This window comes from Gracilinanus agilis, chromosome 4 (assembly GCF_016433145.1).
Source record: "Gracilinanus agilis isolate LMUSP501 chromosome 4, AgileGrace, whole genome shotgun sequence".
Taxonomy (NCBI): Eukaryota; Metazoa; Chordata; class Mammalia; order Didelphimorphia; family Didelphidae; genus Gracilinanus; species Gracilinanus agilis.
Window position 1 is genome coordinate 9,078,057 of NC_058133.1, and position 22,017 is coordinate 9,100,073.

General features: G+C 52.7%; 1 protein-coding gene across 1 annotated transcript; it reads left to right on the forward strand.

Moving 5' to 3' along the window:
* The first annotated feature begins 1,701 nt into the window (after window positions 1-1,701).
* On the forward strand, window positions 1,702-21,895 carry RPE65 (retinoid isomerohydrolase RPE65). The gene is made up of 14 exons (XM_044672300.1): window positions 1,702-1,712; window positions 7,001-7,083; window positions 8,471-8,621; window positions 10,597-10,704; window positions 10,791-10,932; window positions 12,906-13,053; window positions 14,095-14,176; window positions 14,405-14,537; window positions 14,636-14,775; window positions 16,111-16,240; window positions 16,563-16,677; window positions 17,777-17,871; window positions 17,980-18,091; window positions 21,161-21,895. Exons 1-14 carry the CDS (start codon window positions 1,702-1,704, stop codon window positions 21,310-21,312), a joined length of 1,602 nt encoding a protein of 533 aa, XP_044528235.1. The 3' UTR covers window positions 21,313-21,895.
* Window positions 21,896-22,017: the final 122 nt, after the last annotated feature.

Below are 22,017 nucleotides of genomic sequence, written 5' to 3' on the forward strand. Positions count from 1 at the left end.
TCTCCCCTCTCTGGGCCTGGTTCTCTGTCCTCCGAGCCACCTCGCTGCCCTGATCATAATCACTTTTGACAATGGGATTCTTTTACATTGTTGTTATTTATTCATTTTTCCAAACTCTTTCTGACTTCAGACCTGATGTTCTATGCACATCCGGAGGGGAGGTCTAGGTTGGTCCTGCTGCTGCTTTATTGGGGCATTGGGCTACTTCAGGAGCTCAGGGACGGCTCAGGTAGGATCCACAAGCTTTCTAAAGTGGCCCAATCTGGACAGAGTCTGCTCACTGCCTCCTGACCCTCCGTCTCCCACCTCCACCCCCAAGAGCTCTCTAGTTTCCTCCTGGCTCTAGTGGTCTCTGGAATCATATGGAATTCATCAAGACTCATTCTGTGCTCAAAGCATCATCTTTATGGGTCATCCTCCAAGGCATGGAAATAGTTTTGCTTATAAAGGCGTTCTCCCCGTCAGAGTGGTCATTGTGACGGAATTTTAACTGGCGCATCATTCACTGGAGTTCCTTTTAGCTAAGGCCCATAGAATCTGGCAAGAAATCCCACTCTTCTCCTTTTCTTTCTCTTCATCTCTCTCTCCCTGCTCCTCTCCCTCTTTCTCTCTGCTTCTTTTCTGTCTCTCTCTCTCTACCTCTTTGTCTGTCTTTCTCTTTATCTGTGTCTCTGTCTGTCTCTCTCTTCCTCCCTCCCCCTCTCCCTTTTGCTCTTTGCCTCTTTTTCTGTCTCTCTCTCTCTGTGTCTCTGTCTCTCTACCTCTTTGTCTGTCTTTCTCTTTATCTGTGTCTCTGTCTGTCTGTCTGTCTGTCTCCATCTCTCTCTGCTCCTCTCCCTCTTTCTCTCTGCCTCTTTTTCTGTCTCTGTCTCTCTGTGTCTCTGTCTCTCTGCCTCTTTGTCTCTGTCTTTCTCTCTATCTGTATCTCTGTGTCTGTCTGTCTGTGTCCTGCTCTCAATCTCTCTCATATCGGCGTTAGCCAGGCAATCTGGTTGCTAAGTCTAGGAGCTCTTAACACGTCCCAGATTCCCAGTTCAGCCCGCTGGCACAGTCTTCCTGAATCCACCTGCTTTCAGTTACGGGGCTGGATCATTTCGAACCCAGCTCTCAGCTGGGCATGTAAATAATAAGCTCTTCTGTCTCCAGCCCGTTACCTTTTGGGTAGAAAAAGGAGAATTCTGGGTGTGAAAGGCACCGCCAGCTGCTCACTGCTCCGAGTGTCTGGCTTCAGGGATTTACAGAAAGTGACTTTTATTTGCTCTCCTCGGCCACTAAAGGGGGGGCTCCCCGGGAGCCTCCTTTTCACCTGGTTGATTTTCGTAGCTGCCTTAATGTCGTATGAGGAGCTTTTTAAGAAATACTTTGGAACACACCAGACTTCGCTAGAGCGTAAGAAGGAGGACCCGGGAAGGACTCGTTTGTCCATCTCCAGGAGAGCAGAGCGCAGCAACGCTGCTGGGGAGTTTGGGCCAAGGGAGGAGCTTCCTCACAGCTCAAGTTCACTGGAGAAATCTGACCTTGGACACTTCCCAGCTGGGTGACCCTGGGCAAGTCACTTGACCCCCATGGCCCACCCTGACCACTCTTCCACCTAGGAGCCAATACACAGAAGTTAAGGGTTTCAGAAAAAAAAGTAATTTAAGTATTTTAAAGTAATTTAAAATTAAATTAAATTAAAAATAAAATAAAAAGTAATTTAAAATGAACATTCAGTGCCTCTCTCGAAGGTGCTCAAAAACGTTCCTCGATGGATGGATTTAGACTTGCCGTCGGCACTCGGAGCGATCCCGAAGCTGGGAGCTTGTGAGCCCCCGCCGGAGGGTCTGCAGCCTGGACTGGAGATTCTTACTGGCTTCCAGCTCGGGCTCTGCGTCCTCTGAGATCGGCTCTAGATCCAAGATCCTGGAACTTCGGGCAAGAAGAATTCCCATAATCCACACGTTGAAAGGATGGATCCGCCTCTGGACACGCCCAGGCCGGGCACCTGGGAAGCCCCTGACGGTCGCTTCATCCGTCATCGACTACGCTTGCGCCCAAGAGGCCCGGGAAGGCCCCTCTGAGGAAGCGTTTGTGAGGTGCACGTCTGGGGGTCCCCCGAAAAGAAGCGGCAGGCTGGGCTCCTAGACGCGCTCCGTGTGCGCGTCTGCGCTTTCTCCTTCTCCGCCGCCGGCCATAGACGGGGCTGGAGGACGGGCGGCTATTTATTTCCTCCACTAAAAGAGGAATGTTGACTCCATGGAGGCTTCTGAGCAAACGCTTAGCCCGCGAAACAATAAGAAAGCCCGGCTAGTTTACGCTTTCCAACGCTTCCGTGGACTGGCCCAGCTCTCGGCCTCCGGCCCCCGAGCGGGTCTCTCCAGGTCCTCGTCGTCCAGCCAGGCAGCCCGGTACAATCCACGGGCCTGCCCGGGGCCGCCGCTCGGAGACATCTCCGAGGTCGCCCGGACCCAGGCGCTCCTCACCTCCCCAACTCCCGAGGTTTTCCTGCCCGGAATCGCGACATCCATCTCGGATTTGCTCTTCCGTTACCGCTGCGGGAGGGGGAAAGGCAACAGAGAAGCGAAAACTAGGATTCTGGGGCTCCGGCGCTCCGAGGGACCACTGAGGCTGGGAAGACCCTCTCTGGACAGTCCCAACAAGCTGCAGAGACGGGAACAAGAGCAGAGGATTGAGTCCTCTTAGAGCTGACCGAGGGGACGCCGGGCTCCCTGAACGAGCCTTTCCCGCCGCCTCCCTCCCTCCACTGCCCATCGCCATGACCCAGGCACAACTGGAGGACTCTAATGACACAACGGCCTTGTCAGCGGACTGGACTGTCCCCGCCGGCAGCCCATGGAGGCCACCCTAAAGGGCCAGTGGGCTGATTCAGGCCCACACGTACTCCGCAGGGGTGGCACCCCACGATCCAGCCAATAGTGGGGCCCCTCTCATTAACTGAGCCCGTCCCCTCCGTTAAACAAGCTGCTGGGGGGACCACTGAGGATGCGGCCACACCCTGGGCTCTAGGAAGGTCAAATATCCTTTCAGGCACATTCTGGGATCTCTGCATGCACCGGAGTCCCGATGCAGGCCCTCGTCACAGTTCTTCAATAAAGAGCCCTTCGTAAGGGCCGCCACCTCCCCTGGCTGGTGGGCTTAAAGATGACCCTCGGGGGACAGAACCTGCGACTTCACGGACCTCCCAACACAGACGGGCACCTCATCTACGATTTCCCCTCTTGCTGAGCTCCCAGGAGCCCTGACAGGCTAAGCATGATCCTTTCTCTCTCTATTTTTTAACCCTTCACTTTTGTGTATTGGCTCCAAGGCAGAAGAGTGGTCAGGGTGGGCCATGGGGGTCAAGTGACTTGCCCAGGGTCACCCAGCTGGGAAGTGTCTGAGGCCGGATTTGAACCCAGGACCTCCCGTCTCTAGGCCTGGCTCTCCATCCACTGAGCCACCCAGCTGCCCCAGCATGATCCTTTCTCAGCTAAGAAATCAGAGTTGCTCACTCCGTCCCTCAGCACTCAAGGCAGGCCTGGCCTTTCCGCCATGCAGAGAGCGTTCCAGATGGAGGCTTAGAGAAAGCCCCTCCAGAGGGCCCCGCAGCGCCTGGGGCACCTCACTTCCGGGGCCTTTTCTTTACCCAGCTCGCACCCCCGGGGAATCGGGGCTCGGGGATGCTCCCTCGCTTTCTTCTTTTGCTGAACTTATCTCGGTGACGTGTGGCGCTCTCAAACCCTGAGCCAAGCGGCTCTGGCTGCTGCCCCGACTTGTATTTCCAAGTTCTCAGGCAGTGAATTCTACTCCCCTGGGAGTCTCCTCTTACTTCCACTCAAAGCAGCAGAAGGAGCGGCGAGTTCGGATCCCCTCCGGCTTCTCATGTGGCCGAAGCACGACAGCCCAACAGCTGTGAGAGCAGCTCCGAAGTGGTCAGCGGCTGAGGAGTGACTCGGGCCACCTGCAGGCGCATCCAGCGGTGAAACCAACTGGATGAAGGTTTGCACAATAGAAACGGCCCAGATGAACAGAAGATGAAACCGAACACTTAAATGTCCCGAAATTAGAAAAAGAAATCGAACGAGCCCAAAACGAGCTCCTCAGAAAAACCCGGAGCCCGAGAGCCTTCCATCTGGAGCAGCAGACGAGGAATTGGTCTTCGATTCGGGGAGATCCGGGTTCAAATCCAGTCTGTGACCCGAACCACTGGTTGACCATCAGCATGCTCTCGGGAGCCACAGCAGCTTCCAGAGCACTCTCCATTGGCAGCGGCAGTTTCCATATCTCGGAGCTTCTCCCAAGGAACTCCCAGGTCCAGCCTCCGTCCTTCCGCCTCCCCCTTACAGTGATGGTGAAGGAATGAGGAGGGAACGGCCCCATCGCAGGAGCCATCAAGAACAAATCTCTGGTCAGAAATAAACTCCAGCACCAGCAAACCAAGAACTTATCTCCGGGCTAGCTGGAGGCAGCCAGGCTGACATAGAAGACAGAGAGCTGGACTTCGAGTGCCAAGTTCGAATCCCACCCTAGATACCTGCCAGCTCTGAGACCCTGGACAAGTCATTTCCCTTGCACGTTCATCAGATGAGGATAATCATCGCTCACAGCTACTTCAGAGGGTTGCTGGCAAGACCAAATGGTGTGTAGCGTCATGGCGGTCAGCAACGGTGAAGAAGGGGGGCTCTGAGAGGGACAGACTTTGTCCAGCCTGATCAGTGGCCCCATCCTGTGGGATGCAGAGCCCGAACGCCGCTGGTCCTCTTTGCCTGACCAGGCCACGGGGAGAGGCCAGGAGGTGGGGTGGCAGCGGAGGCCCGGGACTCCCCGTCCCTCGGGTGGGGCTCAGTGGGCCGCGCACCCCCAGCCCTCGGGTTTCTGGGTCCTCCACGTCTCCGTGGGAAGGGTTGAGCTCTCTGGAACGCGGTCAAAGATCTGGGCCGTGGGAGCAGCCTCGGGAGTATTAGCGGGCCTGGGGGGGGGGGGGAGCAGCCTCTGATCTCTGCCCCGTGACCGGCTGAGGGGCTCGCTCCAAGCTCCAGCTCTCCTCCGAGGGTTTAAGGGCCGCATAAATAGGGCGGACGGAGCCGGACGCCTTCACGCCGCTCCAGCCGCTGGTCCGGAGAACATGGCCAAGCAGTAAGTAGCGGCCCGCGTCTAGGCTCACCTCCAGAGCGGAAGAAAGGGCTGAGGGGCCACGGCCAGCGCCGGCCCAGGGTCTCGGGGCAGACGTGGGAGCGAGACCAGGGGATGCTGGGAGGAAGGCACGAGGTCGATGGGCGTCCTGGGGCGAGTCACGGGCAAATAGCAGCCCCCCTGCCAGGTGGGCCAAGCAGGGGAGCCGGACAGGGCAAGAGAGGACGAGGGGGCTGCTGGCCTGGCTGCCTTAAAGCAAGTCCTGGGCCTCGGAGCTGGGAGGGGCCTGCACTAGGGCCACTGCGAGGAGGAGGAGGAGGAGGAGGAGGAGGAGGAGGAGGAGGAGGAGGACAGTGAAGAAAGTCCTGGCCCTGCAGGCGGAAGACCCAGATTCAGATGGTCTCTGACGCTGTGTGACCTTGGCCAGATCACTTAGTCTCTGTGCTGGCCTCAGTCTTCTCTTCTAGGAAAGGAGGAAGGGGAGTGGGGGGCCTCCAAGGCCCTGCTAGCTTCAGACAATGATCCTTTCTAATAAAGGGTGACATTTATTTAAGTCTTTGAGATCTCCAGAATGCCGTACCGATACGATTTCTGTGTGTGGTGAGAAAGCGAGCCAGAGACAGAAAAAAGAGCTAGAGGGATAGGATGCTGCACCGAGAGGCATGAAGTCCTGAATTCAAATTCTGCCTCAGACACTCGCTAGCTTTGTGACCCTAGGCAAGTCACTTCACCTCTGTCCAACTTACCTCCTCCTCTGGAAAATGGGTACACTAGCACCTACCTCCTAGGGCTGCTGTGGGGCTCAAGTGGGCAGTGACTCGGCTCTCCTGATGTGTCCGGGGCTTGGAGGAGGGTGTACGGGCGGGAGAAGGTAGAGACGTAGCCGTTAGTGCTGCTGGCCAAAGGCTTCCGGGGCAATCTGGGTGAGGCGGGCCAGGACCCTGGAGGGAGCCCTGATATTTGAGACCCCTTTGTGCCATCTGCCAGCCGGGGGACCTTCAAGCCGAAAAGGGTGTCGAAGGTCGCCTAGACCTGAAGGTCAAACGCCGGCACCCACGTCCACCACTGCTGGGCTGGCAGAACCGGGCCGAAATGTAATGGGGAAATGGTAACAAAATGCATTTATAAAATACAGCATAGACGATGTTAATTTGTGGTTTTCTAAGTCTATTTGAGTTTGATGCCACTCACAGACCGAAGCCATCATCATTTTACAGACGGGGAAAGGAAGCCAAGAGCAGGTAAATGACTTGCCCAAGGACACACAGACACAAAGGAGCAGAGGAGGGATTTGCATCGAGGTCCCCTGACTCAAAATCCAGTGTTCTTTCTACTAAACGACAATAGGGACATCCAACCAACCGCGCCAGGTTCTTAACTTAGACCCTTAGCGCCCGAAGACCCCGGGGAGATCCCGGAGGGTCTGCGCGCTCGGATGGGGGAAGCGGCATCTTTAATTCCACCAACTGCTAACTGGCCCTGAGCAGCTCCTTTATTTATTTATTTATTTACAAGCATGATGTAGAAGCGTGGCTGTCACCAGCCTGACTGCCCAGGAAGGTTGGGGCCGGGAGAAGAACCCCTTGCGGGGTATCTGGCCAATTCCCCTGTTTGACAGAGGAGGAAACTGAGTCCCAGAGGCGTTCCGTGAGTCAGATTGTGAATTGTGACGATGGCAGGCACAAGTGAGGCTTTCTGGGACCGTTTCCATCCGCCCCAGGGAAGATCCCAGGCTGGGGTTCTGTTTTAAATGATCAGTGTCTCAGCCGAGCCCCGAGCCCATTGGCCTCCTTCCAGGGGCGGCCGGTTCCTCCTCCCGCCCTCCTCCTCCCATGAGTTTCCTTTGGGAAGCGGCGTGGGCTCATTCCAGACTCTCGAACCCTTTCAGAGTGGAGCACCCGGCCGGAGGCTACAAGAAGCTTTTCGAAACCGTGGAAGAGCTGTCTTCCCCGCTCCCGGCTCACGTCCGAGGTGGGTCCCCCCAGGCCGCCCTCGCCCACTGGCTGGCACATGCCCAGGCACCGGGGCAGGCAGGATGGAAGGAAGCAAGCTGGGCATCCCAGGAGGGCCCGGCGCGTCTCACCTGAGCTCTGCAGGATGGAGATGAGCCAGTTTGTCATTAAACTGACCTCCAGGGAAGTGGGGGGCCTCCATCAAGAGGCCGAGGCTCAGAGGCAGGGCCACGGGACCAGAGAGCCCCTCCGGGCCAGACGGAACTTTGTATAAAAGGGTAAACTGAGGCCACCGGAGGGGAAGAGCTCCTACACGATAGCGAGCTGGATAAATACAGATTTTGTCATCACAAAGCCCCATGTCCATCCCAAGAGAGCGCACACACACACACACACACACACACACACACACACACACCCCTTACACACACACACACCTTACACACACACACACACACACATACACACACACACACACACACGCCCTAGAGAAACACCAGAGGGCAGGTGGCATTTCAAAGGTCAGTTGGTGGGTCCTGGGGGGGCCATGGAGTCCAATGGGAAGGGCTGAGGTGACCCTCAGGAGGTCCTGGTGGGTAGAGTGCTAGATGCGAGGGTCAGAACAGCCTGGGTTCAAATCCTGTCTTAGATACTTCGCAGCTAAGTGGCCCTGGACAAGTCACGACAGCTCCCCAGCCTCAGTTTCCTCATGGCTAAAGTAAGGATGGTGGCTGTAACGCCTCTGCCACAGGGCTGCAGGGTAAAGCCCAGGCCAGCCTCTATTATCTGCCCCTGTCGTTGTTGTCGTGGCCTCTGCTCTCACTTTGCATCTCTGTGGCATCAGGCAAGAGATTTGCTGTCTGTAGACTTGATGGTCCTTATATGTGAAATAGGAAGTGGGAGCATTTCCCAAAGGAGTCTGGGAAATGTGCTGGACAAGAAGTCCAAAGACCTGAGTTCAAATCTTGATTCTGCTTGGCCTTGGAGGAATCCCATAAGCTCTCTGGCACTCAGCCTCTTCATCTGGAAAAGCGGGGTGGAGGCAGGGGCAGGTTCTTTCTGTCTCTAAATCCGGGAACCAAGTCTACAGGCTCCCGGGGTGACCCCGGAAGTCCCCTCCAGCTTTCCAGTCAAAGGAGGGGTCTCGTCATCCCTCCTTGTGGAGGAAGCAGCAGAGAGAAGGGAAGGGAGAGCGAGCGCCCGTGCCGATGGCCCTCGGGGGCTCAGGACCACCTGTGGACGGGGCGGTAGTGAGGCTGTAACGGGGGTTCTGTGGGGTTTGGAGCTGGACAAAGGGCTCTGCTGCTCCTCGAGCCTCACAGAGAGGCCCAACCCTGCGCAGGCGCCCCTCCGGCCGGGGCCGAGCAGGGTCCCAGCAGGCTTTGCTCTCGCCCCCTTCCTCGCAGGCAGAATCCCGCCGTGGCTCGCGGGCAGCCTCCTTCGATGCGGGCCTGGCCTCTTCGAAGTCGGATCTGAGCCGTTTTACCATCTGTTTGACGGGCAAGCCCTGCTCCACAAGTTCGACTTTAAGGAAGGCCGGGTCACCTATCATAGAAGGTAAGTGCCACGGAGAGGCCCAGACAGCCATCTCCTGTTCTTGGAGGCCGGGGTCACAAAGTCCCGAGTTCAAATCTGACCTCAAACACTTTTCAGCCAAGACCCCAGTGACTAGTCAAGTCTCTTCCTCTCCGCCTGCCTCCAGTTCCTCAATTACAAAAGAGAGATAACAATGATAATGCTCAAGTGAGATAAAACTGTAAAGGGCTTAGTAAAGGCTTATTCTCTTTCATTCCCTCTCCGATTGGAAACTGAAAGAAACTTTAGAGGCATAGAATTGGAATCCCTCATTTTACAGATGGGGAAACTGAGGCATGGGTTGTTTAAGTGACTTGCCCTGGTTACACGCTAGTTAAGTGTTTGAGATCCGATTCGAACCCATTCCACATCCACAACCCACCCACTCCGCCCTGCTTCACGTCGCTTCTCATGTCCAGAGCTGTGCCTGACCAGAAAGCGTCTAAGGTTGAAGAGGTTTGGGGTGGGGGTGGGGGGAGGCACGGAGGGGATCGCCGGGGGCTCTCCGGCACTCTTCCCGGGTGCCTTTCTGCTTAGGAAGCAGAACCCAGAGGTCTGGTTTTCCTCTTCAGAGGGTTTTTCTGAATAGCATCACCCTAAGAACAGCCAACATCTACAGGGTGCTGTAAGGGTCACCCTCGCCAAATGATCTCATTTGGTCCTCACGAGAGCCCCGGCGGGAAGGGGGGGAATCGGGGTTCCTCCTGCCTCTCAGTGCGGGACGCTACGAAGGGAAGCCGTGCGCGGGCTCGCCGTCTCCTCGGGAGCTGGGAATGGGAAGGCGGGAAGACGAGAACTTCGTGTTTGGTCCTGGAGGCGACCCAGGAAGGTCTTGAGCGGGGAGTGGAGGGACCAGAGCCTCCTGCGGGCAGATCCGGGGGGGATGAACTGAAATGGGGCATCCAGGCGAGCGGAGAGGAGAGCCTGAGCTAAGGGAGCAGCCGTGAGAGTGGAGAGAAGGGACAGACACGAGGCATTCTGGGAAAGGCGGAATCACCGAGACTATGAAAGTGAGAAGCCAGAGGAGCCAAGGACGACTCCCGGCTTGGGAGCCTGAGGGGGAGGCCAGGGGCGCCCTTCCCAGAAGAGGGGGTTTGGGAGAACGGGGGGTTCCACTGAGGTTTTGTAGGAAGAGAGGTCCTATCGGGATCTGGTGCATCTGCGACTTGTGGGACCTTCCTACCTGCACAGTAATAGTAACGTTAGCTCTCATCGGCTTTCTGAAGCCTGCAAAGCACTTTCTATGTGTTTTCTCATTTGAGCCTCGAAATAACTCTGCGAGAAGTAGGTGTGACTAATATCCCCCTTTTATAGTTGAGGAAACCGAGGCCAGGAAGGATTCAGCGACTTGCCCAGAGAACCGTATATAATAAATGTCTGAGGTAGGACTTGGAGTCTTTCCGATCTCAAGCCTAGTTCTTGGTCCAACGTGCCCTCCAGGACCCTCTACAGCATCTCCAGCAAGAAATCATGCAGCCTTCGCTGGACTGCCCCCAGGGGTGACCCTGGATAAGTCTCTTAACATCTGTGTATCTCCATGTTCTGAGTGGTAAAATGAGGAGACTGGATAAGAGAGCCTTCACAGCTCCTTCTCCCTCTCCATCTATGATACTATGGTGCTGCCTCTGTGGTTCTGGACAGGACACCAGCCCTTGGGAGCCCAGTTTCCCCTCTGAAAATGAGGGAGCTGGGCTGGCCTTCAAGGCCAGCTCCAGCTCTAGATTTTTACCTTCTACCCTTTATCGACAAGGAGCTCGCTCTCTTAGAAGACAGTCTCTTCCCTCTTTACTCAGCTACCTTCGTTAAGAAATGCTCCCTCAGGAGGCGGCGATGTCCATCTATGTGCAACCAGTGGCCCTAAGTGTGCCGGGTGGTCCTCATTCTGGCCTCTTCCCCCCACTTGGAGGCATCACACACTGTCCGGGCATTTCAGGGGGTGTTTCTTGTCCTTCTTTAGATTCATACGCACCGATGCCTACGTAAGAGCCATGACGGAGAAAAGGATCGTCCTGACGGAATTCGGGACCTGCGCCTTCCCCGACCCGTGCAAAAACATCTTTTCCAGGTGAGCGGAACGGCACATTCCCCTTTTCTGGTCTTGCTGAGGGTCGGTGGTCTCATTCACGGCACTTTATGACTCATCTTCGGCAGGTTCTTTTCGTACTTCCGAGGAGTGGAGGTCACCGACAATGCCCTGGTGAACATCTACCCAGTGGGAGAAGATTACTACGCCTGCACCGAGACGAACTTTATAACCAAGATAAATCCTGAGACTCTGGAGACAATTAAGCAGGTAGGACTTCTTTCTAGACTCTGCACGCGCTCTCCCAGCCATCTCCAATGTCGCTTATAGCTTTTGAGAGACTGTTGTTGGGGCACCCAGAGATGGAAAGACCTGCTCCAGATAACTCTACAAGTATGTTTCAGCAGCGAGACTTGAATTCAGGTCTTTCTGACTCTAGGCCAGCCTTCTGTTTACTAATGAACAGTGCTTTGGGGAAAATCTCTACTTTGACAGCAAATATACACATCCGTTAAAAATGACTTTAGTAAAAGGAAAGATTTAATTCTTTAAGGAACCTAAAAAATATACTTTCTTATAATTAGGATGGAATTGGAAGATCTCTCCTCGACTCATTTCTATATACAATTTTTCTCTTGATAGTTTGCAATTCTTTTGAAAACTATTTGTTGACCTTCTTTGGCCAGTTCTCTGTTGAGGTAAAGTTCATATATTATATATATATTTGTTTTACTTCCCTGTAAATCTTGGAAATCAGACCTTATCAAGATACTTGATGCTCAGTGGAAGATTTTTCTTTCATGTAGAGATATTCTTCTTCACTCAAGAATGTTTTGATTTCGTGTCATCAAAAAGATCTATTTTTTGGAGGAAATGGGAATCTTCTACACCTTCTACCCCTTAGTCAGAGTTGCAGAAGGAACCTGATTTTAATCTCTTCTAATTTTTTCCATGGTATGACCTTTGACGTTCAGGTCACCCTTATTTTGAGGATTTGGGCTTTTTTACTGTTTACCTTTACTGTGGCATGTGGTGTAATGTGCCAGTCTAAACCCAATTTCTGCCAAACTGCTTTCCAGTTTTCCAAAAACCACTTGTCAAGAAGGGTATCTTTCTCAAGTACTTTGTCTTTTCAGATTTCTCTTAATTCTGGGTTACTGTTTCTGATTCATGTTTCGGTGCCATAAACAAGATTCAGAAACAGTAAAGATAAAAGGATTAGGGGCAGCTGGGTAGCTCAGTGGATGGAGAGTCAGGCCTAGAGACCGGAGGTCCTGGGTTCAAATCTGGCCTCAGACACTTCCCAGCTGTGTGACCCTGGGCAAGTCACTTGACCCCCATTGCACACCCTTACCACTCTTCCACCTATGAGCCAACACACAGAAGTTAAGGGTTTAAAAAAAAAAAAAGATAAAAGGATAAAACATTTATACAAAAAAGGGCCCAGAAAGGCCATGTAGTCCACCTCCCCTCCCCTTATTTTACTGTAAAGATAAAGAAATAGAGGCCAAGAGAGGTCAAATGAATTGCCCCAAATCACTTAGGTGATTATGGGCTGGTTTGAAACATAAAGTTCACGTTCCTGGAAGGAAGGGGTTCCCTTTACACAGTAATATGTATCAGAGGAGGGATTTGAACTTGGGTCCTCTCCCAACTCTAAATTTAATGTTCTCTCCACCATACCATAGACCTACTTTTCTATTTTTTAACCAGTTCCAAATAATATTGATAATTATTGCTTTATAAAATAAAATTATCAAATAATATTGATAATGATTGCTTCATAAAAATAAAATAAAAATAATATAAAATTCATAAAATATAAAATTATAAAATAAAAAATAAAATAATACAGGGAGCAGCTGGGTAGCTCAGTGGATTGAGAGCCAGACCTAGAGATGGAAGGTCCTAGGTTTAAATCTGGCCTCAGACACTTCCCAGCTGTGTGACCCTGGGCAAGTCACTTAACCCCCATTGCCTAGCCTTTACCACCCTTCTGCCTTAGAGCCAATATTGGCTCCAAGACAGAAGGTAAAGGTTTTAAGAAATAAAATAAAATAATACAAAGTCCAGAAGGCTAGCTGATCCCTTTCCCATGATTCTTCTTTCTTTTCATTATTTCCATTGAGATTCTCGACTTTTTATTCTTCCATGTCAGCCTTGTTATTTTTCCTGGTTCTAGAAAGCAGAGTTTGGTTGGTGTTATACTTATTGATACGTTCATGCCATTTCTTTTCCTCTAGGTTGACCTTTGCAACTATGTCTCAGTCAATGGTGCAACCGCTCACCCCCACATTGAGAATGACGGCACCGTTTATAACATCGGCAACTGCTTTGGAAAGAATTTTTCTATTGCTTATAACATCGTAAGGATTCCTCCCCTACAAGCAGGTACACTCACCCCTCCTCCATCGAATTCACCTGGGTACGAGAAATGAGCCAGTGCCATAGGGTGATGGATCCCATTTCTGTCTCTCTTGGGCTGTCCCTGGGTGCTTTTCAGAATCATGAGTCTCCTTTGATTCCCTGTTGAACTCAGTGATTTCATTGGAAGTTTGTCTATGGAACTGAAATTTCAAATTCAATTCAATCATGATATATTAAGGACTAATTAAGTGCCAGGAACTGTGTTAGACCCTGGGGGTACAAAGTTGAAAACAAAACAGCTTCTGCTCTCAGGGAGCTTCCATTCTACTGGAGATATATAACCTGCATACAATAAGACGAATACAAGATTATAAGAAGTCATTTCATGTGGGCTAGGACGCTGGTCACTGGAGGATTGGGGAAGGTCTCACCTAGGAGGAGGGACCAGAGCTGGAATCCTCTAAGGTAGAGCTGAGGACCAAGAGCACCACTTTCTGCACAAGGTGACCATCAGCACAAATAGAATAGAGAGTCTGGGGAACATCTTGGGGAGGGGTTCATTGGCCTAGAGAGTGCATGGAGAGAAGCCATGTGAATAAGGCTAGAATGATCAGAGGAAGTCAGATTTGTCGAAGGAAGGATGTAAATGCCAGGCTAACTTTTTTTTCCCCCAGACAGTCGGGATCCATTGGAGACTTTTGAGTGGGATGGAGGAAAGGGAGGAGATAAGATTGGATCCACGTTTTAGGAATGCCAGTTTGGCAGTCATATGACAAATGAGTTAGAATAGGAAGACATTAAAAGCAGGAAACCACTTAGGAGATGATTATAAAAGTTCCAATGAGAGGTGAGCAGGGCTTTAAGATGGTATGAGAAAAGAGAAGAAAACAGATATAAGGAAAGTTGAGATTATATCTCTTAGGAAACAAATGAGTGCCTTTGGCCCAGAATGTACTTTCGGCAAACACTAAAAATGTGCTCTTCTTGCACACACGTTTTTAAAGTCTTGAAATGACTCCTTCACAAGAGATTCCACAAGGATCTTTTGAAAATGCTTTATTTCAGACAAAGAAGACCCAATAAACAAGTCTGAAGTGGTCGTTCAGTTTCCTTGTAGTGATCGGCTCAAGCCATCTTATGTCCACAGGTAACTCAAAGGTCTTCTTCTATATCCAAGAGAAAAAATGGAAGCAGTTTTTAGCATCTTTCCCGCCTTTGATCAAAACCTGAACACCATATCTCCCTGCAGTCAATTACGTTTGAGTGTATGTCACTTTGGTAGACCCTTTCTTTCCAAGGAAACCCCAGGAGGGTATTTCTTTTTGCCAATGTACAGCCTTCCTGACTCATATAGTTCTTCTGTATTTCTTCACAGTTTTGGGTTGACTCCAAATTACATTGTTTTTGTGGAAACGCCTGTCAAAATTAACCTGCTCAAGTTCCTCTCATCCTGGACCCTCTGGGGAGCCAACTACATGGATTGTTTTGAGTCCAATGAAACCATGGGGGTAGGCTCCATCCTCTTTGTTGAGGCTTGCTTTCCTAAGCTGTATACTTTGGGGATTTTGTCCTAAGGTAACTCCTAACTCTATTCCCATTTTCCAAGGTATGGCTTCATGTGGCTGATAAGAAACGAGGCAAGTACCTCAACAACAAATACAGGACATCCTCGTTTAACCTCTTCCATCACATTAACACATATGAGGAGGACAACTTCCTGATTGTGGATCTCTGCTGCTGGAAAGGGTATGTCCAGAGAGGCTCTTAGTGGGCATTTCTTGCACCCAGGAGCATAGGGTGATCTGGCTAGAGCTGAAATCTGCTCATCTTCTCCTGGCAAGATCTTCGACTGCAGTCCCTGAACTTGTCCTAAAGTGTATTTGGATCATTGTATTTCAGTCTGCTCAGTTCCCTCTGTGATCCTGTGTACTTTATTTTATACATTTCAAAACAGGGCTCTCTGGAGGGATCTAGAGCTTCTCTAGATTTTTACCAAACAAATGCAGGACCCAAAATAGGTTGAGAGCATTTGGTCTAGTCCAACCTCAACTCATTTTCCAGGTGAGGAAACTGAAGTCCAGAGAGACTGAGCACCTTAGGGATACAGCATCAGAGGGTCAGAGGGCTGCAAGGAACCTCAGAAGCCATCCTGTCTAACACTCTCACTTTATAGATTAGGAAACTGAGGTCCAGGAACCACACATTCACTTAAGTAATTTGTTCCACCTAGAGAGATTTCCTCCAGGGCAATTGTGTTTGTTCTACAGTAACAGCCTTGAGTTAGCTAGGTGAAACAGGGGATAGATGCTGTATTGGAGTCAAGCTGGTCTGATTTCAAATCCTGCCTCAGGTACTGACTTGCTCTGTGACCCCGGGCAGCCTTAGTTTCCTCTTCTCTAAAATAGGGGCAATCAAAGTGCCTGCTTTCTAGGTTATTGTGAGGGTCAGGTGAGATGGCTTCTGTAAAGAACTTTCAAGCCTTCAAATGATTCTTTTAATGCCCGGAGAGGTTAGCTCTCCCTGCTCTCTCCCCCTCCGGCAGCTCATTTGGGGGGATGGGGGTCAGGGGAACACAGAGGGGCTATGACACAGAAGCGAGAACTATAGCCGGACCTCCCAGGATCAAGCCCAGACCTGGTATCTGAGAAGAAGTCCAGCTAAATTTGGAGAGGTTAAGAGCTGGGAAAGCTTGGTCTTGGGGCTCAGAGGCTGTGCAAGGGTGCGTCATCCACACAACCCAAAGGCAGCTCCATGTTGCACCTTAAAGAGGCAGGCAGCATCTCAGAAAGGCCTGAAGCCTCTCCAAAGGCAGCGAAGGGTTAGTGAGTAAAGGGCTGGACCCAGGATCAAGACGACGACGTCCACTTCGGCCCTCAGACGCCGCCTGGCACAGTGACCCTTGCCAAGCTAGATGAGCTCTCTCAGACTCAGTTTCTTTTCTGTAACAAGGGGATAAAAACAGAACCTGGTTCCCAGGATGGTTGTGGGGCTGGACTGACCCCTGCGGAGCTCTTGGGGAAGTGGAAAGGCCTGCTCGTGTTTGCCGTTGTTCCGCTCACGCTGGAATCCTTCCCTCGGCAGCTTTGAGTTCGTCTATAATTACCTGTATTTAGCCAATTTACGGGAGAACTGGGAGGAGGTGAAAAGAAACGCCAAGAAGGCTCCCCAGCCGGAGGTGCGGCGATACGTGCTGCCCCTGACTATTAACAAGGTAATTTCAACCGACCCCTCACATGCCACTCCGATGGGCTCTGCTGCTTGGCTTCCATGCGGTCAGCCCCGAACGTCAAGGGCGAAGGCGCCCCACGGCCCGGGAGCCCACCCAGGTCACCCGGGGCAAATCACGCGACTTGGGGCTTCTCTACTAAGTCATCCGTCCTGAGGGAAGGGAGGCCCAGACAGAGCGGGAGGAGAACATGAGGCAAACTCTCTAGAAATGGGTGTTTTCATCATCCCCTGCCCGTGTCTGCCAAAGGCAAAGACGCCAAGCTCGGACCCAGCCCGATATTTCGCTCCTGTCGTCTTTCTCGCAGGCCGACACAGGCAAGAATCTGGTGAGCCTGCCCAACACCACGGCCGCCGCCATCCTCTGCAGTGACGAGACCGTCTGGCTGGAGCCCGAGGTCCTCTTCTCCGGGCCCCGCCAAGGTGAGCCGATCCGACGTGGCGGCTCGTCTCCACCGACACCGTGCCAGGCACAGTGCCAGACCTGGGAAGGCGGAGGCAGAAGCCACACCTTCCTGGCCCTCAAACAGCTTTTGGGCTTTCCCTAGGCTTTCCCCAGGCTGGCCCCAGTTGGCTCACACCTCATTAAAGTCAAGGCTTGGCCCTTGCCCAGCCTGGTGACTTTGGCTAAGTCTTGTCACCTCTCTGACCCCTCAGTTTCAGCTGCAGAATTAACGCCCTATTCAAACCCCCTCCAAGAAGGGAGCCTCATCACGGGGAATCACTGGCCAATGAGCCTAAAGCCAGGAGGAGGCACAGAAGCCAGCAGGTCCCAATCTCTCATTTTACAAATAAGAGCTCAGCTCACACAGGTAACAAGCACACAGAATTTGAACTCAAGTCCTCTGACTCCAATCAAGCCCCCTCCCACAGGGCTGCTCCTATATTTTACATTTACTTCTTTTAAAAAAAAGTTGTGATTCTGGAATCAGATGACCTCCATTTAAATTTCAGCTCTGCCACAAATGACCCGAATGGCCCTAGATAGGTCATTTCACCTCTATGGGCCTCAGTTTCCCCATCTTCAAAATAAGAAGGTTGGAGTCATCTTCTTTTTTTGGCATAGGGGAACAATTTTATAGTGTGTGGCCTTTTATGGGGCTTGTTGTCCTCTCCCCAAAGCCTAAGTAATTGGCATTTTCTCAGGCTTCTTTATTTAAATGGTTGCTTTATCGGCTGGATGAAACCAGTAAACAGGGCTGAAATGGGAAAAGATGGGGAAATGAACAGTTTAAATCTGGTTGAGAATCCTCGTGAGGTTTCCCCTTTTACTTCAGAGCCCAGTTTCTACCCAGAATTCTTTTTCACAGGCATATTTGGGGCCGTTTCCAAACCCGGCTGCCCCACAGGTACTGCTGGCATCCCAATAGAATGTAGCCCCTCCCCCCCCCCAAGAGCAGAGCCAGGCCGACCTTCTTCCTCTGGTTGCACCCGCACGGTGTAGCCCCGCGCCCGGCACGGAGCGAGTGACTCACGAAGGTTTTCTCCTTATTTCCTTCATTCACGTACTTTTCTCTGACAGCTTTCGAGTTTCCCCAAATCAATTACCAGAAGTATGGCGGCAAAGCCTACACGTACGCCTACGGCCTCGGACTGAACCACTTTGTTCCAGACCGGGTAATGTGGGCCACCAACGCTGGGGGACGCTCGGCTGGCTCTTCCGTTCAGGTAAACCAGGCTCGTTCATGGGCCGTTTTGTGTTTCGTGTCTCCCCGGCTCGTGCAGCTCTGCAAGCTGAACGTCGTCACTAAAGAAACGTGGCTGTGGCAAGAGCCCGACGCCTACCCGTCGGAGCCCATCTTCGTGTCCCGCCCAGAGGCCCAGGAGGAAGACGACGGTAATGCTCTCGGCCCTCCTTCCTTTCTCGCTTCTCCCCTTCAGTTCAGCAGCTAAGGAGGAGCCAGAAACCCTGCCCTTGTGGTCAGAAACATCCTTTACTTGACGGGCACAAGGATGATGTCCAAGCTGGGGGAGAGGTTCACTGGAGAGCATCTGGAGGAGGGCAACCAGGTCTGGAGGGACCTCGAAGCCCAGCACCTTAAGCCTCTCCAGATACCTCCCCTGGAGACCAGGAGATTGAGGGGGACAGCACGGCTGCTTTGTAGGACTAGACTGGGGGTTCCCAAACTTTTTTGGCCTCCTGCCCCCTTTCCAGAAAAATTGTTACTTAGCACTCCTGGAAATTAATTTTTTCATTTTAATAGCAATTAATAGGAAAGATAAATGCACCCGTGACCATCACCGCCCCACTAGATCGCTGCAGCACCCACCAGGGGGCGTTGGCGCCCACTTTGGGACTCACTGGACTAGACTATGGTGCTTGGCACCCAAAGGCAAAGCTAGGATCAAGGGGTAGATACTGCAGAGAGCGATAGGAGCGTGGAGGTAGTTGGTGGGGGGTGCCATGAGCAGAGGGCTGGACCTGAAGAGTCTGGATCTTTTCATGAAATTTTCTAGTTCTGCATCCCTGAGCAAGTGCATCCCTTTCTCAGTTTCCCCATTTGTAAAATGAGGATGATAACGGCAGCTCTCCACTCCCCAGGTTTATTGTGAGGACTGAATGAGATAACTGATGTCAAGAGCTTTGCAAACCTTCATGGGCTATATAGATGGTAGCAATGATGATGGTGAGCATGATTCAGCCTTGACGGCCTCCAAAGATAGGGGCCTCGCGAGGAAACTCATTTCATCTGGGACACCTCTGATCCCTTTGGAGGGAGTTTCCTCTCATGCCGCCTCTTGTTCTAAAAGGATCAGCTACTTTGTGCTTCAGATTCAGGCTGGGTTAGACTAAATGTTTGCTGAGGATCCTTCCAACTCTGAGTCTGTGATGCCATTCAACAGAACCAGACCTGGGGGAAGCTGGGTGACTCTGTGGATGGAGAGCCAAACCAAAAGATGAGAGGTCCTGAGTTCAAATTTGGCCTCAGACACTTCTTAGCTGTGTGATCCTGGGCAAGTTACTTAACTCTCTTTGCCAGTTTTCTGCCTTGGAACCAACACAGTTCTAGGAAGGAAGGAAGGAAGGAAGGAAGGAAGGAAGGAAGGAAGGAAGGAAGGAAGGAAGGAAGGAAGGAAATAAATTATCCCTAGCAAGTGAGAATCCTTAGAGCTAAGAAGCCCCTCTGAAGTATCCTGGTTCCGTCGTCTTATCTGACTAATGACCTCCCTCTCCTTAGTGTCCTCCCTGGCTTCCTTTGAGTCTCTACCAACATCCCAACTTCCTCAGGGCATCTTCCCCAGCCTCTCCTCATTCCAGCGTCTTTCTCCCTTTAATTATTTTTCATTATCCTGTCTTCAGTTTACTTTGTGTGTGTTCGTTTGACTTTGCCTCCCCTATTCGATTGTAAGCTCCTCGAGAGCAGGGACCGTCTCCTTCTGTCTCCCCGGCCCTTAGCCCAAAGCCTGGCACATAGTAGGCACTTAATAGTTATTGATTGAGATGAGTCAGGTGAGACCATGGAGGTAAAGCCATTCCCTGTAGACTTGAAGCTGTAAGGAGCAGAGCCCAGGCCTCACTCCACTTCCCTGGAAAGCTCTAACCAAATACACTTCTGAGTGTCGCCTGGAGTCTTGGTGGGAAACTCAGCAGGAGAATCAAAAGAACTTTGCTTCAGGATGTCTTCCTGGACCATTTCTATTGCCAAGTTGGGAAGGCACCGAACGAGCCGAGATCCCCACAGCCTCGGTGCTCTGCCCCCTCGGCGGGTCCACTTGGGCTCCCATCAGGAGTTGCGTTTCCCTCCTGGATGGACGTTTCCCATGTCACGGCCCCTGCCTGAAGTGCATGACCAAGTTTTCCGACTCCACTGATTCTCGAAGGCCACTGACCGAGGCCTAGAGGGACAGTGACTGGTGACCGCAGGGGAAAGAGCCGCCTGGAAGAAACTCCAGGGCCTTGAACCCAGTTCTACCCATGGGCGATGCTGAAGACTCCTGTGCTACCTGGACCAAGGGAGCACTCATGTAGGGGGTAGCACAGGGCACAGAGCACTGGACCTGGAGTCAGGAAAACCCAAGTTCAAATCCAGCCTCAGACTCCTATTAGCTGTGTGACCTTGAGCAAGTCACCTCATCTCTGTCTGCTTCAGTTTCATCATCATAAAAAGGAGAGAATCAGAGCATTCCTCTTCCAGGGATGTTGTGAGGATCCAATGAGCGAATCACGGGAGGCACTACATAAAGGTAGCTGCTATGATTTTTATTATCATTATTCAAAACCCCCGTTAGCCATTCAGGAGCTGTGCCACAATGGACTTTACCTTATGAACCTCACTTTCCCCATCTGTAAAATGGGGTCCATAAAAACCATTTCACCAGCAGAGGTGAGGATCAAATAGAATAATTTGGGGAAGGAATGATGATCGCTAATGCCCCAAGAGCAGCAAAGGGCTTCGCAAATAGGACCTCATTTGTTCCTCACAAGAGCCTTGGGAGGTGGGTGCTCTTCTGATCTCTCTTTTTCTGTTGAGGAAACAGAGGCAGATAGAAGTGAAGTGACTTGCCCAGGGTCACCCAGGTAGGAAGTGTCTGGGGCTGGATTTGAACTCAGGTCTTCCTGACTCCAGGTCCAGTGCTGTGTGATTTATTAGTCCAGGAGCCTCCCAGATAAGGAAACTCTCCCCCAGGGCAGGTCAGCATCTTCTCTGCCCCTTAGGATGTCGGCCATTGGCCAGAGCCCTGGAGAGTGATGGGGGTCATGTAAACGGTGTGGGAGCCCGGGGAGGGGAGGGAGAACTCACACTCAGGGCCCCCAGTTCTAAAGCCAGCCCTTTCCTGGCCTGGAGGAGGTGCTGCCCAGGGTGAAGGCCGGAGGCAGCAGCCCCCCTCGGGGCAGGGAGAGGACGATGCCTGGCCGGCGAGCTTGGCCTAATCCTGCGCCCTGCTGTGCCCCTCTGCTTGCCAGGAGTGGTTCTGAGCGTGGTGGTGAGCCCCGGGGCGGGCCAGGCGCCCGCTTACCTGCTGGTCCTGAATGCCAAGGACATGAGCGAGGTGGCCAGGGCCGAAGTGGAGGTCAACATCCCCGTCACCTTCCACGGCCTCTTCAGAAAAGCCTGATCCCGCCCCAGGCCCGGCCTCGCCGTCCCCTTCTGCCTCCTGTCTGTAGCCCCACCGGCCGCCCCTTGTCTTCCCTCCAAGCTCCGGAATGGGCCGAAGCTTGCCGGACAGCCGCGGGCCTCAGGTGGTGCCGGGAGACTCGGGCCCTTCCGACCCCCCTGGACAGGCCACCCTGGGCCGCCTCAGGGGGCATCCGTGCGGGCAACATTAAAACCCAGATGATTCCGGGTCCGCGTGTGTGTGCGCTCCATGTCTGTGCTCCCTCTTCTCTTCGTCCGCGCGGGTCCGAGCTGGGGGGGGCCCCTGCCCTGGGAGGGATTGGGGTGACGAGGCCCAGATCCCTCGTGGCGGGGCGCGTGTCCTTCGGGGCACTCAGAGGGCTGATGGCAGAGCCGAGAACCCAGAAGCCCTTGGCTGGGCCATGGCGAGCTCGGAGCCCGCTCAGAACCTCCCTGACGTGGAAGCAGGACAGGCCTCTGTTTGTGAGGGTGGAGAGGCCCTCCCTGGCCGGAAGCCAGGAGACCCCGAGGAGGCCTCCGTGCGGCCCATCCCGGAGCTGCCATCTTGGAGAGGACCGAAAGGGCCGGCCAGTCGTCAGCCGAGGGACCCAGGACGACCCGGGCCCCTCCGGAGCCCTGTAAGATGGGGGCTCGCGTCCTGGCCTGGAGGCGTCCTCGAGCTCCACATCCACAATCCTGGCCCGAT

Excerpts from the sequence above, each read along its gene's own strand:
- RPE65 (XM_044672300.1), top strand. Across the intron at positions 10,705-10,790 it reads TGCAAAAACATCTTTTCCAG|GTTCTTTTCGTACTTCCGAG; the intron begins GTGAGCGGAACG and ends CATCTTCGGCAG. Across the intron at positions 16,241-16,562 it reads TGCCCCTGACTATTAACAAG|GCCGACACAGGCAAGAATCT; the intron begins GTAATTTCAACC and ends TCTTTCTCGCAG.